The following is a 17,905-nucleotide window of genomic DNA, read 5'->3' as shown; positions in this document are numbered from 1 at the left end:
GAGGCGAGTGCTGGGTGTTCCATCTCTGCCGGTCCTCCATAGGGTGGGGGGGCCTTGCCTCCTCCAGCCCTGGGTACACCTGGCGGGCTCCTGCCTGCCTGCCCTTGTTAAATGTGGTCTCTTGCCGGTCTAGGGTGGTGGCTATCCTACGGCCTGGTGGCGCCCTGTTTCTGGTCAGGATTGCCTATTAGCTGCTCCTTGCTGGTCTCTCCGGGGGAGCGGGGCTCTGTGGTAGTGGGGGGATCAGCCTGGCTGTGTGGGGTGCAACTGACTGAGTGGTGGAGGGCAGGCCCTCTGCTTTCATACATTCTCAGTGTCAATTCCACATTCAACCATGTAGTATATACTGTATACATACACAACTACACAGATACCTGTACATATAGTACACACTCACAGTACATAATGACTTCTTCACATAACTCACTGACTAATCCATGATGTTATCATGTTGTTGGTTTTATTACAGTGACGTGATGTCGGTAATAAGATTATAGTTATTACAATTATGTGTATTAGAAATACTGTCATTAAAGTAATTAATAATTTCATTACTACCCTTCCCACTAATAAAACAGTCACATAGACATTTGCTGATGAAGTGCTCCAGGCACGCCCACTCTGTTGTGGTTGGTCACACGCCCAAGTGTTCAGGAGGACTTCCGGATACCTGCCGAACCCAAGTTTTATAGGACTTATAATAAATGGCAATTTATGTTTTTATAATGTTTATAATAAGATACAGTCCTAAGTTTTGGATCCGGAAGTAGAGACTGGACAGTCAAAAGTTACTTCAAAACGTCTCCAAATGGTAAGTAGCTTTAACAGTTTAGCGTTAGGTTTGGTGAGCTTGTAATTTACACCTCGCTCCCTACATGCACATTCTATAATGCTACACAGGCAACCACTTTTGTTCAATTTTAAATTAAACACAGGACACTGATAAATTGTTACTTACTTGCTCTTCTGACTCTTCAACACAACAAAGTAACGTTGGATATGCACCGGGTTTCAGCAACAGTTTGTCGGCTTGTCCAGTTGCATACTAGCCCATGTTCACAAAAAGTCCAGTGTGAAATACCATTGACTGATTGATTAAAATAATCATCTTTTGCTGATAGGGAATCAGGAACCACTTCTGCCTTGTTAGGAATTAGCTTTCGAAATTAGCTTTACCTTACACCTGATTCCTGGTAGACATTTGGTGTTAAACACAGGAATGGAACATTCTAACTACATTTATAGGACAGAAAAGTGGAAAAAGCATAATAGGTTCAATTACCGCATTCATATCATTGGTGTTTCCAATCATGAAATAATGTGCTTTACATGTTCACATATGGGCTACACAGTGTACGAGTGGATAGTGCACAGGCCACACGGCTAGGAGACCCGAGTTCAATTCCACCTTAGGCCATCTCTGTGTGGAATTTGCATGTTCTCATGCGTGGGTTTTCTCCGGGTACTCCGGTTTCCTCCCACATTCCAAAAACATGCTAGGTTAATTGGCGGCTCCAAATTGTCCATAGGTATGAATGTGAGTGTGAATGGTTGTTTGTCTATATGTGCCCTGTGATTGGCTGGCCACCAGTCCAGGGTGTACCCCGCCTCTCGAACTGCCCGAAGACAATTGGGATAGGCTCCAACACCCACCGCGACCCTCGTGAGGATGAGCGGTAGAAAATGAATGAATGAATGTTCACATAAAGTTTGGTTGTTCAAAATGTTTCTGGCTTAGAATTGTTCCAGGAATGATTTCTGCGCGGTTTAGGTCAGATAAATGGAGGCAATTTTGCTCATTTTGCTTTTGAGTAAATGTTGCGGTGTTCAAAGTGTGCCTGATGACAGTGATCTTGCTGCTGAGTTCTGGTTGCTAGGTGACTCACATGTGATGAATGCTGCTTCCTGTTTCCTGAAAACTATCCTGTTTCTTCATTGTTCTCCAGTACGCTTCATGTTTCCTCAGCAGATGTTTCCTTCTCACATTTTTTTATATTTAGTGTCTTTTTAAAATCGTACCTATTTCTTTACGTCTTTACATGTCTTGCCATTACGCCATCATAGTGTTTAAATTTGAACTTTTCCATTTTGTCACCTCCCATCCCAAGGCTTTTTAAAATTTAGTATCTTTAAGGGTTTCTTTCATGTTTTTCATGTTTTTTTCTTAACACCCTTTAGGTATATTTTTATCTCTCTGGTGTAGAGGTTTGTCTTTGTTCACTGGTGAGTTGGTGCTTTAATTTCTAATGATAATGAGTTGTTTCTATGACAACATTCCCACCTGATGTGGGCGCTGTTTGACAGTGGAGGAGTAATGCAAAAACAAAGACATGAAGCAGCATTTTAAATTAAGGTTGCACACTCACAGCCAACAACTACACATCTGAACACCTCTTCACAAATATTTACTGTAAAACACCAACGTCCAAAGTGCAGCATATCTTATTTTTATTGGCTTTGGGCATACTGTAAAAAATACATTAGTTATTAATAAGATATAATATTTGCTTCACCTATAACACAGAGTTAAGATGTTTTTTGGGATAGTTTGGCATACAGTATATTGACACACAATGACAACAAAATGTATCAATGTGTGCATCATCTCATTTAACAAAGTGTTTTATTGGCTTGTAATTTGCTGCATAGTTTCTTATGTAGCCAAACAAGATGGTGAAAATATTAACAGTGTGATCCAGTAAACAAAAAGGCAACAATATCCTTATAAAGCAGTGTTATGTGTTCACTGACCCATACAGTAACTGACATATGAGTATTAAAATAGCTAACAGCATTATTCAACAGTTACTGGCTCAGTCTCAAATCCATTCAAATAAATTAGAATAACAAAAAAATAAGACAAAACAGAACGACAAGCCTGACGACAAAGGAAGGCCTCAGTGTGTGTGGGTATGTGAGCTCTGCTCAACAAACATTTTTTTTCCCAAATCATAATAAAATAAGTAATATTGTTTCACCACTCAAAAGCCTTTACGAATTATTACAATATCTTGACTGGTTGTGTAGTTAATTTTTCTGTGTTTGTATTATTGTCACAACCCTGTCTTGGGGGGCGCTCACAAGGGGGTTTCTCTCTTGTAAAAGGCTGCGCTGGTGGGACCCTCAAACTGCAGCTTAATGGCCTGTTTGAGGTTCAGCTGGGGGTCTGAAGTTTTCATTGTGAGCATGTCCCCTGGCGAGGCACGAGAGGGCGACACTGGGCTAAAGCTAAAGTGAGCAGGTGACAGAGTGTTTCGTTTGGGTGGAGGATCCCAAGCCTCTTTGTGATGGGGGTACTGGATCTTGGCTGGGAATCCAGCAGGGGCACCGTTTACAGTTTTAGCACCAGTCATTTGGCTTAGGTTCTGCTGGTTCATTCTGTCCTGATAGTCCAGTCCATATGATGAGACCTTTGGAGGACACTCACAGTTGTGGACCATGGCGGTCACGGTGCAGAGGGTTGGTGGGGGGCTGCTTTTGGGAGGCCTCCGGTTGCTGCCCGCACCTGAGCCCCCTGGTGGGGGGAGTGTAGAGGGTCGGCTGCGGCTGCGGGGCAATGAATGCTGCTGGATTTGCTGGATAAAGCTGAGACTGTCGGCCGGGACTGTTTGCGTGGTGGCCATGGAGCATCCGGTTGAGGATGTCTGTGAGCTGTGAGTGGAGTGGAATCGCTCTGCGGTGGAACCTAGAGAAGACGGCGAGGAGGATGAGGAGTTCACAGCTTGAGCTCCATTACGGCCTGAAATGTTTGAGGAGGATGTCTTGTTGACCTTGGCGTTAGAGACGATGCAGGTTCTGGGCAGCACACCTGGACATGGTTTGGCTCCAAAGCGCTCTAAGAGGGAGACCACATGCGCATGTCCACGCTTCCTTGCCACTTTCATGGGAGTGCGACCATATTGGTCTACATGATTGGGGTTCGCACCTCGCTCCAGGAGCATTGAGACGACATTAGTGTGTCCTTCCTGGGCTGCGATGCTCAGAGCTGTCGCTCCCTGGCGGCAAGCGAGATCTATGTTGATGCTACTTGCTCCAAGAAGATGGCGCCCGATATCCAGGCGTCCTGTCCAGGCCACAGAATGCAATGGCGGCCTCCCCTCTGCATCTTGTGCATTGGGGTTGGCCCCGTGCTTCAGGAGCAAGTCCACCATGTCCACACTTCCCTGCCAGGAGGCCACGTGCACGGCTGTGCGGCCCTCTGAGTCTCGAGATTCCATAGGCACCCCGCCTTTCTCGATGAGTCGAGTCGCCATGTCAAGCCGACCTTCCAAGACCAGGAGGTACAGTAGAGGTCGTCCTTCTGCATCACGGACATCAGTGTCAGCTCCTCGCCGCATTAGCAGCTCAGCCACCTCAGAGTGACCCTCCAGGAGGGCGGCGCTCAAAGCAGAATGTCCATCGTAGGCCCTGTGGTCGATGGGCGAGCGTCTGTCCAGCAACAATCTCACCGTACTCAGGTGTCCTTCCTGAGCCGCCAGAATAAGCGGCGTGCGGCCTTCGATGTCCATCTCGCCAACTCGTGCCATGCTGCCTTGCTGAGTTAGCGCAGCACACACAGCTCGATGGCCTTCACAGGCTGCGGCGTGGAGTGGCGTCCAGCCCAAGTCATCCTTGTGGTTTTCATCGAGGCCTCGGTCGAGGAGGGCTCGTACAACTTCTGTGTTTCCTTGCGCCGCTGCCAGGCTGAGGGCGGTTCTGCCTTCATAATCGATGGCATCCACGGCTGCGCCCCAAAATAGGAGCCGAGATACCGTCTTCATGTGGCCCATCGCTGCAGCTGCCAGCAGTGGGGTCACGGCCGCTGCCACAGGGGCAGCACCATCAGGGCCTGCGGTCTCATCCACGTCTGCTCCAGTGTCCAGCAGGAGCTCTACTATGTCCTCATGGCCCTCGTAGGCCGCGAGGAGCAGTGGAGTCATTCCATCGTGATCTCTGTGTCCGGGTTCGGCTCCACGTTCCAGTAAGAGACTTGCTACCTGGCAGTAACCTTTGACCCCTGCTGCTGTCGGGACACAGAGGGCAGCGACTGACAGAGCGGTGCGCCCGTCTCCGTCAGGCAAATTGACTTCTGCGTTGTGGTCCAGCAACACCTCCACCGCCTCATGGTGTCCCATGTAGGCAGCGGCGATCAGGGGAGTTCGGCCTTTGCAGTCAGCCTTGTCCACCTGTGCCCCGTAGTCTAGCAGGGTGAGAACTGTCTCTTCGTGCCCCCCCCAGGCTGCAGCCCTGAGGGCGGTGCGGCCTTCTGCATCACAGCCGTCCACTTCTGCGCCCGCATCGAGCAGAAGCCTGATGGCCTCACTGTGTCCTCCCCAGGCCGCGGACCGCAACGCTGTCCAGCCGTCATTGTCCACGTGCTCCATCATTCTCACAGCGGTGGCAGCATCCTGGACTCGTGCCCAATCCAGCAGTACATGTAGTACGCTAATGTGACCCTGCCTGGAGGCTAACGTCAGCGCTGTTTGACCATGGTGGTCGCTGATGAGAGGATCAGCTCCACGCATCAGCAGAAATTGGACTACATTTGCGGAACCCTCGAGGGCCGCGGTCGCAAGCAAGGTCTGTCCGTCTGTAGAACTGAGTCGGTTCGCAGACAACCCACAGTTATTCACAAGTTCTTGCTGCATATTGTTTGTTTCTTCACGCGCACAATGCGGTCCCAGACTAGAATCCGCATTAGGTAGATCGGCTCCTGACACCAGTCCACTCCTCTTCAGAAGTTGAAAGACTCTCTGCTGCGTCACAACTGGTGCTTGAGTTAATGACATGGCGAGGGTGCTGCTGCTGTTCAAAGCCGGCACGCCAGCCCAGATCATCCAAAGTGCCAGAAGGGAGGAGTCCTCCTGATGGTGACCGGAGCAAATTAAATGCGCCCCGAGCTGGACGGTTTCCTCCAAGTCCAGCAGGGGTGCCCGAAGCGTCAGAACCATGGCGAGCATGCTGTGACCCTCAGCTCGGCTACAAAGGTACTTTTGAGTGCAGTACTTGACATCCGTCAGCCACTCTGCAAAGCTGCCATGAAAAAGTAATTTGCTGCCCTCCGGACCGTCAATGAGGAGAGGGGAAAGAGTTCCGAGTTTGTTCTGGAACTCCTGGACACTGAGCAAGTTGTCGTGGGTCCACAGTGCCATGAACATCTGCTGAGGCGTGAGAGGTGTGGGGGCGGCCAGGATGACATTTAGGAGGGGCTTGACATAGCCAAAGAGCCCCCGGGGGAAGAGTCTTTGGCACAGCCACAGGTAGAGGCCGTTCAGAGTTCCTGGAATGTCCCGGATCTCGCGGAGACCTATGACGGCTGCAGCCACGCCATCCAGTACCCGCTCCAGGAACAGGAAGCAGCCGCTGCTTTTGATGTGAAGCAGATTCAACATGTCCGCCGTGTCCGGGGTCAGCTGACGGCGGAGTGCCCCTTCATTGTCCAAGCGGCACAAGATGTATTGCTGCACGTCGTGGACTGGGTCGGGCCTCCGTAGATCATCCAGGCACAGTTTACGAAAACCTGCCAGACAAAAATAGACAACCCAGATCAAACCCTGACACGATTTTTCACAAGAAGCAAGAACAACCGAGTCTTATTACTTGAAAACATCTTGCACATGGTCTTGTTGTGGCGGCGCACTGAGCAGACTAAGAGAAGCCAGCTGGGCAGTAGGTGCTGATGGGCCGCCAGGAGCTCTGCGATGGACCGGCTCCTCCCGCCTGCTCGGCTTCCCTGGTAGCCCACATCCATGGAGTCCACCAGCACCATAAGGGTCTGGGCGGGCGGGGGGAGGGCCAGCAGGGGGTCCAGGACTGCTCTGTGGAAACACAACCAAAGTGGGTGAGCAAAATATATAAACCTAAAGACAAACCTGACAGGTGCTACAGAACAAAGTATTGGGACATCTCCAGGAAGTGAAGCGTGAAGAAAAGTGAAGTAAGCTTTTCTCTTCTGGGAAGAGTTTAGAACAGGGGTCTCAAACACACGGCCCGCGGGCCAAATGTGGCCCGCAGGACACTAGTTTGAGGCCCCTGCCTTGATATGAAAGTTTAATGTTAGTGCCGCCCGCGCAAGTTTGATATGGATGCTGTACGGTATCATGTACCCAGAAAAAATTATTACGTTTGATTCATGTTCATGTTAAAGGTTAAATAACTGTTAATAGTTATCCTCCCTCTCCGTGTGGAAGTGGTAAGTTTAAAGTTTTAATTTTAAGTTTAAAGGAAATAACTTGAAGGCTACCGTTTAGGACGCTAGCTCTCTAGTTTGCAAGTTAGCATGTGTCTCAAGACCCTGCAGTTGCACAATATGTTGTAAATAAAAAAGTATAAATGTGACTATAGTCGTGTTTTGTCATGTCTACAGGGCTCTAATAATGCTTTGTTAATTTTAATCTGAAAAAAATAATTTGTCTACCCACCAACTATATGTGGTTTCTTAAGCTTGTATTATTTGCCGTTTTATTATTATTATTATATTTTTTTATTTATTACTGATTGATTGATTTTCTTTATTCTTGATTTGTTTATTTATTTTTCATCTTATTTTGTGTAGAAAAATAAAAAGTAAGATATTTGAGAACAGTGGAATGTTTTATCAGAGCTCTTCTTGTAGAAAATTGGAACCAAAGCAAAGTTTTTTTTATTTTTTTGTTTTTAATAAATGCGTTTTTTTTGTTTGTTTTTTTGAAAACCTGATGTGGCGCAGTCTCACGCAGACCGAGCTCCAGTGGCCCCCAAGTAAATTGAGTTTGAGACCCCTGGTTTAGAACCTGTCCATTTGTGTCACCGATGTGGGAGTGGTTCTGATTTTTGCCCCAAATCCATCCAACCATGCCTTTTTGGAACTTGCTTTGTGCACTGAGAACAGAATGGTCTTCCCCAAAAATGGAAGTATATACAATTGTACAAAATGCTAAGATTAAGAATGAAGATTCAGAGAGACCAAAGGTCCAACCTGTCATTGATTCATTTGTTGATTAAGAAATGGGTCCCAATATTTCTGTCCACTTTGCGTTAGAAAGTGCGCACTCGGCACACACACACACACACCTTTACAACAGTGACTCAGCCTACTGGATCTCCTGATATGTAATGCCCCGCCCTCGTCTTGCACACATTCTAACTTTCTTTTTCGCTTAAAGAGTGGCTCATGTCAGCAGCAGTATGTGCGTGTGTGTATTCTGTATGTAGCACATATATTGTATAGCTATATATCATATAGCAGATGAACACACTGATAGATGAGAAGTGAAATTAAGTTTATAGGATGTATAGAAAGTGTGCAATAATACTTTAAACAAAAGTAGGCAGGTGCATAAATTTGGGCATTGGTTGTTTTTTGATTTTTGTTTTTTTTTGTTGGTAGATTTAATAAGCTTTGCTTCTTCCTGCTCCTTTTGAGACATGTGTAGTAATGAGGTGTTGTGTGTGTATGTATGTATATGTATGTATATGTACATATGTACATATATGTAATGTTTATATATATATAATAAAAATATAAAAATAGATATTGTAAGTGTATTGTATTGTAAGTGTATATGCGAGAAACAATAATGTAACATAGTATGAATGTCTGAAAATTAATAAATTAAGAAAGAAGAAGATTTGAATACCTTTAACAATAATTACTGGAACACAAAATTCATTTGGTAAGCTCATTGACCCTTGACCTGCATATTCAAGTTAAGCCAATCGTGAGAAAGGGTATTTAAGGTGGCCAATTGGAAGTTGTCTTTGAAGAAGTCTTCTCTGAAGAAAAAACAACTATCAAATGACCTGAAAGCAAAGATTGTTAAACATCATGGTCTAGGGTATACAAAGGATACAAAAAGCTAGCTCAGAGATTTCAGCTGTCAGGTTCCACTCTGAGGAAATGGAAGACCACAGGCACAGTTCTAGTTAAGGCCTGGAAAGGCAGGCCAAGAAAAAGATAAGCAGAGGCGAAGGATGGTGAGAATAGTCAAAGTCAACCCACAGACCAGCTCCAAAAACCTACAACATGATCTTGATGCAGATTGTGTCAGTGTGCATCATTTACTTTTCACAAGGAGATGCTGTATGGGAATATGGATACTTCCAACAACATAATGATCAGAAACACTGCTCAAATTCGACTAAGACATTCATGTAGAGGTACTGGGAAGGCCAAACCATGGAATTGCCATCTCAGTTCCCAGACCTGAATTTTATTGAAAATCTCTGGTGTGATATAAAGTCGGCTGTCCATGCTTGGAAACTGGAGATGTTTTGTAAAAAGGAATGGTCTAAAAACCTTCAACCAGAATCCAAACCCTCATTGGAAGACCAAAGAGGAGGTTTACGGATATAGTGAAGGAGGACATGGGGGTAGTTGGTGTGAGAGAGACAGATGCAGAAGACAGGGTTGGATGGAGGAGATTGATTTGCTGTGGTGACCTCTGAAAGGAAAAGCCCAAAGAGAAAGAAGAAGAATATGTATATATATGTGTGTGTGTTTGATTTTAATTTCCAGATTAAACCAGTTGAAATGGATGATGGCAGCCCCATTAAACTCATTCATTCTAAAAAAAAAGCATGAATGCACACAAATACAGGCAATTTGTTCCGTGATGTGTGCTATTCCTTTGCTTGCTTTCTGTGTCTGGACCAGAACGGACATCAGTTTGAGAACAGGCGGAGACAAAATAAAATGTTTGTAAATTCTATGACATTCTGAAAATTTTACAAATTATAATAAACACAGAGTTTACAATTTTTGTAAGTGTGCGTATGTTTCTGGGACACTGTGTATACACAGTATAGGTAGAATGTTTGTATTGGATCTGGTTAAGATGGTATGTCCAAAGAGTTTTTTGGCTTGTGTTCGAGAGAGAGACAGAGAGAGCACATCCAAATAGAGGATCTTTTTTTTTGCAGTAGTTTTTTTTTAAAAAGCAGTGCTCCTGTTATATATCTTTGACTTTTTGGCGTTATGCTTTTAAAAATGAAAAGCTTTCCTGTCATGTAGAGAATCTTGGACTTGCGTTTTGGCAGTAATTTGTTAAAAACAACAGAGTGGTCCTGTCCTATAGGTATGTGTACGTGCATGTGTGTTGCTAGGTCAAGAGGTCACATGGTCAGCAACCTTAGGCCTCCTCAGGCTCTTGTGGAAGTCAACAACATGAAGGTGTGATGATGCGCGCACACATACACATACACACACACATGTCACCTGACTGCAAGTCATGCAACCAGATGTACCAAACTGAAAGCAAGTAATGAGCTTTCCTGACTACGCCTGAACGCAGCGAGACGGTGTCCATAATCAAGTGGCTAATAAGCCAGCTAGATCAGATGCATTGTTAGTATACGATGATGTCATCACACCAACCTCTTAAAGGTGTCATCAGGAGCTTTCTGGCAGCTGAGGGGGTCCAGCGAGGACGCCGCAAGTGGCTCTTCCAGATGGCTGCAGTATTCCGGCGGGAGCAGTGATGATGCCCTCAGCTGGTCCACCAGGCCGAGCACAAACCGCCACACCGTCGTGCTCCCCTGTGCCTCCCGCTGGCAAAAGTGCCAGGCTAGGCATCGTGACGCCAGCCCGGCTGCATGTCCAGCTTCAGAGGCGGGCCACACCGCCTCGGTGCACAGGGCGGTCTTGCCGGCTCCGGGACCCCCCATCACCAGCAATCCCGGAGGCTGACCCGGCACAGAGCGGGCATCCAGGCAGCGCCGCAGCTTGTCCAGGGCCCATTCCCGGCAGTAAAAGCGGCGGCCCCGTAGCAGGCTGGAGCTACTCATTGACCTTTTAGCTCAGGGCCTGCGGCCACAAGTCCCATGATCCTCTGGCCTGCAGCTTCCTGCTTGCGTCAGCTGATTCACACCTCCGAGACTCCACAGGATGTCGGCGCTTGATGCTCCATGCAGTGGGGTCATGGACAAAAATCTGCGGGAGAGGGGGAGGGGCAAGTGAAGACAGGACGTGGCCCCACTTTAGTTTCTGTTGAAGACCTTCACCGTCGACCTCAAACCGCAACTTTAAGTGCTGCTTCAGCGCCGACACGCTGCAGCTCCACCCCCCTACACGCCTCCCTCCACTCTGGTTTTTCTGGTTTCCTCTGCTGGCTCCACCCCCCCCCCCCCCCAACTACACTTGTCAGGACATGTTGCCAAGAGGCTCTGTATGTCCACGATGTCGGTGGTGCTTCCCTCGGGGTGAAGGGTCACCTACAGGGCACATGCTAACACTCAAAACTCTACAAAGCAGTACATTGTGTGACATTGCATGCCTCCTTGAAGACAGCAAATCCTGGTGGGAGCCCCCGCAGTGTCACCTCAATGAAAGTGAAGATGCTGCACCTCTTCATGGAATGTCAGAGAGCCCTGTGACTAAGTGTCTAGTGGCTTGCAGGCTAATGAGTGCACACACACACACACAAGATGATGATGTGTGTGTGTGTGTGTGTGGCTTTGCTGTAGGATGGGGAAAAGTGACACAAGGGGGACAAGTTGTTGACATTCTTGTCATTTCTGATGTTGACGTCTTGTCGGATCACGTTTAACAGCTCACAGCTTCACTTTTCAGCAAGATGCTCATCAGGTCACTTCCCACATGCTGACATCATGTGACCTGCTCACCTGCCTCACTATGTGGCAGTATCTGTGTCAGCCTTATATCGCTATACGGTGGCCTGTCTCACTATATACAGACCTGATCAAAATCTTAAGACCAGTTGAAAAATTGCTAGAATATGTATTTTGCACATTTGGACCTTAGTGAGGTTTTAAGTAGAGCTACAATATGCAAAAACAAAAAGGGGGCGTGAGACAAAATAACATTTGTAACTTCTAACAGTTTATCACCTGATTAAAGGTTTAAGACTACAGGCTATAAAGTTATAAAATTTTCATTTTCTCAGCTGATAAACAGCCTATTTCAGTTAATTGTTCCCTATAGTAGCCAGCCTTCTGATCAGGGCAGCTAATGCAGTGCTAATTCTCAACTGACGTGCTAGCTGGTGTTGTCACTTGTTGTAGCTATTACTGAACACAACACAAAACAAAACACAATATTATGTCAATGTTGTTATTAGGGTTGGGTGCTAATTTTCATGCACTTGTATACCAGTTTAAAATCTTCCAATGATAAGAAAATGACTTAAACCGGTGTAAATGATAATTTAAAATGTAAAGAGTTGATGAACTAAACAAAATGGCCCCGCAGTCTTCATCGCGACCTGTGCTATATCAAGGTGTGCATATTTATTAGTTTTATTAGGGTGAAAATTAACACATGAACGCGTCTGTTTGTGAGTAGGATGGTAGAATGTTGTTTTTCATGCAGTTGCATACTAACTCCACATCCTAAAAGCTGGAAATAGCTTGTCATTTTTAACGTATTTCTTTAATTATTTACATTTAGATATTCTCCAACGAAAAACACAAGCCTGACTATTTTAAATATTAATCGTTCGGCTTTATTAAACTGTAGGCTTGGCAAAAATGAGCACTGTAGTTAATAATAATAATAATAATAATAACATTCATGCCGGTCTCACTATTTGGCAGCACCTGCTTCACTCGTGACTCACTAAAGTCTCCACGGAGAGATGCATTTTATCACTACCGTAAAAAGTCAAATTCATGACTGTATTTTTTTAAAATTAATTTTTACCTGAGTGGCGGTCCTCTTAATCAGCTGCGCGTGTCCTAAGCATCCTCATCAACACAGGAGCGAAACGAGGCACAGAAGCAAAAGAGTCCACACTCGTCGTATGAAAGACACACAAGCAAAATGAAATACGAGCGTGATCACGTGACTTTACACATATTTCCCCTGTCCATATAATATGTAAATGAGTATTTAATCAGTACTTCCCCATGCTGTGACTTTTCATTGTTTTATGTCAATGTTGTTGTTGTTTTACAGTAAACCCTTCCTGTCTGTCTGACGATCAGACATCACAGAACTGTAACGTCCTTTGAGGACGTGTCTTTTCTGGACGAAACCAGAACGACTTTGGCGTCACCTGGTGGTCAAACTGAGTCAGTGACGACACCGTCCACAAAGATGAACTTCGACCCCACCATGTTGTTGCAGCTTCCTTTGGAAGGAGAGCGCTCTCTTTTGTCTTGGTGTGAAAATGCTGTAGGTCCAACATACTGTATAGTACTGCTACTGTTACCGCTGTTAGGTACGTATTAGATATTACAATTAGGTACAGCGTCAGACTTTTCATTGCTCAAAATGTTACAGATTGAGTAGTTTCAACATCACTGTATTACAAATTTTGTAAATCATTGATATTATTTATCATTGTTTTATATCATTAATACGATTATTATTTTTTATCATTATTACTCCTAGTATTAGTTTATTATTACCATTACAGTATTATTTTTATTCTTACAACCACATTTTGTTTTTATCATCATGATTAGTGATGTTATTATTATGATTATTTGTACTATTACTATTTATCATTATTTTTATTGTTATTTTTACCAGCATTCAAAATTTTAGAATTATTTTATTGTTACTTTTAATTATCTTTACTATAATTATCAGTATTTTTTATTAATGTTAATTATTATTATTATTGGTACTATTCCTACTAGTAGTATTTGAGTCACTTTTATTATTACTATTATTTGCTATCATTATCAGTACCATTATTATATTACCAGTGTTGTTTTTATCATTACGAATTTTATTTTTATCTACTTTTACTCTCATATTTGATCATTCATTATGTTATGTTTACTCATCCAAGATGGAGTGTGTTTGCGTTTGATGATGAAAGGCAGTGAGAGCATTAACAGTAGTTGTGGCAATCAAGCAAACAACCCTGTGACCTTTGTGTCTTTGTTCAAAGTTGAGGCTCACGTCAACTCAAACGACCTGCAAAGGCACCACAGACAAGTCGCTGTGGTGAGTTCAAGGGCCAGACGCTACGTGCAGATGACAATATGACCATTTCTTTTTCATATTTATAGTTCATGCAGAGGAATCATGAGTGTAAATCTCCTTCAGGGGCCTTTGCTGTTTTAAAAACTAGTGTTTTGACTGGTAGCTGTGGTAACGTATTTATTGATCTATTGCATTTTTATATTTTATGTATGTATATCAGCAACAGACTTCCTTGTCATAATTCTTAGCAATGATAAAAAAAGTTTAAAATACATATTTTCTATTTTTGCTGACCAATGGGGCACAAATATTGGAGCCCTGTCAATTCTACCTGGCAACAAGTGTCCCGCGGGTCGAATACTATGTGACATAATGAAGAAGAAAAATTCAAGCGTTTCTGTCCATTACGCATCTTTCTATGGTTAGCCAAGAATGTATTTACGTTTTAAAGCAATTTAATATTATTGTTGAAATATGATTATTAGTTAGTCATCATAATAATTTTCATACAAAATGCATTCATGTCCACCTGAGAGCTTGTTCACGTGGCATTTTTGCCCCCAGAAGCCCCCCGGTAAAGTCAATTAGCTCAACTAGTGGTAAATGTTGACTGTCCCCGAACTGATGCACCATTTAGGACATGTGAAGCATCCAATAATAGTTGGAGGTTAATGTCCACGGTGCAGACATTATACAACATTGTCATACAGTGTGTGTGTTTGTTTTGACCATGCTAGCTCTTTGGGTTAGTGACCTCTCACTGTAGACTTTGGAATTACAGGTTGTCCCTAAAGTCTGGAAAGAGCCCAAAATTTACACATGCAATTTTGGGAGCAATATATAAGAAATAGCTTTAATATATATATATGTACAAATATGTAATAAATATATAATTTTGTTTCATATTTATGATATCAATAAATATTTTCTTTAATTTTGTATATAAATTGAAATATATTTTTAATATAATCACTTCCAAAATTGGTTTAGGAATGCTTGATGAGAGTGTTTCCAGGAGGCTATTAGTGGTGAAGATGGCTTCACCAAGGGCATCGACTGTCTGGAACTGGTGGCTATTTTTATAAACTTCCTTTGCCATCCATGCCCAAATCTTCTATATGGGTTTTAATTCAGGGGAACATGCGGGATGGTCCAAAAGGTGCACAAATTCTAAGAACTTCAGTGTGTGTGCGTGGGAGTGTATGTATTGATTGTTCCAGTTCCGTGAGTCCACATCAGTCCAAGATGGCGAACCCTAACATAAACACCATTAAGCATGTCTGGCTCCACCCTCTGCTGGCGTACGCGTGTCCTCGCCGCCTTATAAACGATGGATGTGCCCACCTTTGGTCACCTTTGATCCGATCCTGCTCACCATGAAGCTGCTCGCTAACTTCCTGTGTGTGTGTCTGGCGTTAGCGCTGGCACATGCCGACCAGTAAGTCCGTCTTTTCTGCTGTCATTTCTAGAAAGGCTAACTACCTGATCTCAAACCCTGTTATTAAAATACTTTTTTTTTCTTCTACAGTCATGAAGATCATTCAGGTGAGAGTGACTCCTCATGTTCTTCATCATCCTATTGTGTTGTACTCATGGCAGCCATGTTGTTGTGTAGACCTTCCAGACCGATGCCACGGCCTGGAGATGGATGCTGCAGCGGTGAACGAGGACGGCGTACCCTACTTTTTCAAAGGTGGGACACGCATCGGTCGATTTTAGTTCAACTGCAGGTGTTCCACGGAGAACAGCAGTGGTTGGAACAATAGATTCTGAAATCTGTCAAAAACATACAGGAAGCAGTGCAGCCAAGAGACAAGCTAAAAAAAAAAAGAATATAAAAGATAAAAGACATGCTACTTCTTTCCAGGTCACTTCTTGTTCAAGGGATTCGATGGCAAGGCAGAGATGTCCAACGAGACCTTCCCAGAGTTGGACGATGATCACCACGTGGGACACGTGGACGCCGCTTTCCGCATGCACTATGAGGACAGCCCCACTGATCACGACCGCATGTTCTTCTTCTTGGTAGTGTCTCCTTCCTCATGCTTAAAAACGTTTGGTGCAGTTAGTGTGCAGGTGTCCTCTGCTGGACAAATGGTGGACTGCAGGCTTCAAAACTCGCTTTTTGTTGTGGTCTTTCCATTCAGGACAACAAAGTGTTCAGCTACCACGAGCACAAGCTGGAGGACGGATATCCCAAGGACATCTCCGAAGTGTTCCCAGGAATCCCTGACCACCTGGAAGCTGCCGTCCAGTGCCCAAAGCCAGAGTGCGAAGAAGATTCTGTCATCTTCTTTAAGGGTACGTTTTTCATTTGTCCAAACAGCCTTAAAAGGTCTCAAAAAGATGCCTCGTGCTTAGCATCTTATGTCCAAAAAGAGCTAGAAAGAGCTTCCAATCTTTTTTCCCACAGGACACGACATCTACCACTACCATGTGAAGAGCAAGGCTGTAGATAAGAAAGAGTTCAAGACCATGCCCAACTGCACGTCTGCTTTCCGCTATATGGGACACTACTACTGTTTCCATGGACACATGTTCTCCAAGTTTGACCAAAAGACCGGCGAGATCCAGGGCAAATACCCGAAGGAGGCAAGTGAATTCTTCGCTAAGTGCCCTAAGTATGGTAAGTAAGAAATAAAAAGACAAAATGCATCAGTCTGACAGTAGCAGACTTCAGTCTCTGGTCTCCTGTCAAAGACATATTTAATTAGCATAACGCTGCTGTGGGCTGCAGGTGACGACAGTGATAACGTGGAGAGAGAACGCTGCAGTCGTGTCCACCTGGACGCCATTACTTCTGATGACGACGGGGACTTTTACGCCTTCAGAGGTGAGATCAGGAAGTAGTACTTGAGGTCCATGCGATTAGCCTTAGAGATCCACTTGAGTTGTCTCATATTGCAATGGACGACAATGGAAGAGCCATTTTGATACCCCAAATGGTCTTGTCTCTTTGAAACTTGGACTCATCTGGTCCTCCATGAAACCTGGGTTCCTCAAAACTCTCAAGCATCATTGTGGCTAAGTCGGTGTTTCTTTGTTAGGTAATTATTTCCTGCACAAATACGCGGGAAATCACACGCTGACAGCCGATACGATAGAACACGCCTTCAAGGAAGTTCACAACGATGTTGACGCCGTTTTCTCCTACCACAATCACCTCTACATGATAAAGGTCAGCCACATGACCTGTCCATTAGCTGCTCCACTATCTGTTTTTGTCCATGACATTATTCTCCTTGCAGGGTGAGCAAGTGTTTGCTTACAAAGTCAGCGATCCACACACCCTCATGGAGGGTTTCCCCAAACCCATAAAGGAGGAGCTGGGCCTGGATGGTCCCATTGACGCCGCCTTTGTCTGCGAGGACCATCACATTGCTCACCTCATCAAAGGTAAGGTTCACTCCACCTGATCCATCCGTTCTGGTCTGTAATTTCTTCTAGACCTGATACTGGTCTTGTATAGTCTTGTTCTGTTACTTGTTTCGTCTCCTGGTCTAGTACAGATCTGAATCTAGACTCCTACAGAACAATTAGTGGTTTCTTACAGGGATCCAGTCAAGTGTTCAGTGTCAAAGTTCTTCCTTAACCTGGTCCACAAGGTTCCGGTCTTGCCTTGCAGGTCAACACATCTATGACGTAGAGCTGGACGCTACTCCTCGTGTTGCAACCAACGAGCGACCGCTTTCGTTATTCAAGAAGGTGGAAGGCGCCATGTGCGGCCCCAAAGGCGTCAATGTCATCGTTGGGAACCACTTCTACCACTTTGACAGCATCATGCTGTTTGTGGCAGCCAAGTCCCTGCCAGACCAGCATACCGTGTCCATAGAGATGTTTGAATGTGACCACTGAGTCCCCTGGCGGGAATGCCAACTCATAATGAGAGACGGCCCAGACCACCAGGAACCAGCTTTGGACTGACAAACATGTACCTCAAAGTCTTTGGTGTCTGGAAATTGTCAACTAGTACAAGTATTAGTAACAACAAGCCAACTAGTGTCTGACTTTGTACTCTTTGCTTTGTCAATAAAGATGAACAAGGACACCTGA

At 44.7% G+C, this 17,905-nt stretch overlaps 2 protein-coding genes across 3 annotated transcripts; one reads left to right on the top strand and one right to left on the bottom strand.

The window, feature by feature from the left end:
* Nucleotides 1-2,407: 2,407 nt before the first annotated feature.
* Nucleotides 2,408-12,861, bottom strand: ankrd50l (ankyrin repeat domain 50-like). Of its 2 annotated transcripts, XM_058082584.1 has the most exons (4): nt 12,617-12,861; nt 10,334-10,888; nt 6,580-6,797; nt 2,408-6,499 (listed from the first exon to the last, which is right to left on the bottom strand). In XM_058082584.1, exons 2-4 carry the CDS (start codon nt 10,741-10,743, stop codon nt 3,078-3,080), a joined length of 4,050 nt encoding a protein of 1,349 aa, XP_057938567.1. In that variant the 5' UTR covers nt 10,744-10,888; nt 12,617-12,861; the 3' UTR covers nt 2,408-3,077. The 2 variants fall into 2 exon arrangements, with proteins under 2 accessions (XP_057938567.1, XP_057938568.1); XM_058082585.1 differs by lacking the exon at nt 12,617-12,861 and having other exon boundaries at nt 10,334-10,967.
* A 2,279-nt stretch (nt 12,862-15,140) lies between these two features.
* On the top strand, nt 15,141-17,905 carry hpxa (hemopexin a). Its single transcript, XM_058082586.1, has 10 exons — nt 15,141-15,290; nt 15,381-15,397; nt 15,468-15,545; nt 15,720-15,877; nt 16,000-16,153; nt 16,266-16,478; nt 16,590-16,685; nt 16,900-17,030; nt 17,101-17,248; nt 17,478-17,905. Exons 1-10 carry the CDS (start codon nt 15,187-15,189, stop codon nt 17,705-17,707), a joined length of 1,329 nt encoding a protein of 442 aa, XP_057938569.1. The 5' UTR covers nt 15,141-15,186; the 3' UTR covers nt 17,708-17,905.

This window comes from Doryrhamphus excisus, chromosome 9 (genome assembly GCF_030265055.1).
Source record: "Doryrhamphus excisus isolate RoL2022-K1 chromosome 9, RoL_Dexc_1.0, whole genome shotgun sequence".
NCBI lineage: Eukaryota > Metazoa > Chordata > Actinopteri > Syngnathiformes > Syngnathidae > Doryrhamphus > Doryrhamphus excisus.
The sequence above is the reverse complement of the archived record's forward strand: the minus strand, read 5'-3'. Positions and strand labels throughout refer to the sequence as shown.

What these genes read in the sequence shown, in the direction of transcription:
- ankrd50l (XM_058082584.1), bottom strand. Translation starts at nt 10,743, where the DNA reads ATGAGTAGCTCCAGCCTGCTACGGGGCCGCCGCTTTTACTGCCGGGAA. An exon ending in CCTGATGACACCTTTAAGAG is followed by an intron (nt 6,798 to 10,333) that starts GTTGGTGTGATG and finishes GTGTTTCCACAG; the next exon opens with AGCAGTCCTGGACCCCCTGC. An exon ending in CATGTGCAAGATGTTTTCAA is followed by an intron (nt 6,500 to 6,579) that starts GTAATAAGACTC and finishes TTTGTCTGGCAG; the next exon opens with GTTTTCGTAAACTGTGCCTG.
- hpxa (XM_058082586.1), top strand. Translation starts at nt 15,187, where the DNA reads ATGTGCCCACCTTTGGTCACCTTTGATCCGATCCTGCTCACCATGAAG. An exon ending in CGTACCCTACTTTTTCAAAG is followed by an intron (nt 15,546 to 15,719) that starts GTGGGACACGCA and finishes ACTTCTTTCCAG; the next exon opens with GTCACTTCTTGTTCAAGGGA. An exon ending in TTCTGTCATCTTCTTTAAGG is followed by an intron (nt 16,154 to 16,265) that starts GTACGTTTTTCA and finishes TTTTTCCCACAG; the next exon opens with GACACGACATCTACCACTAC.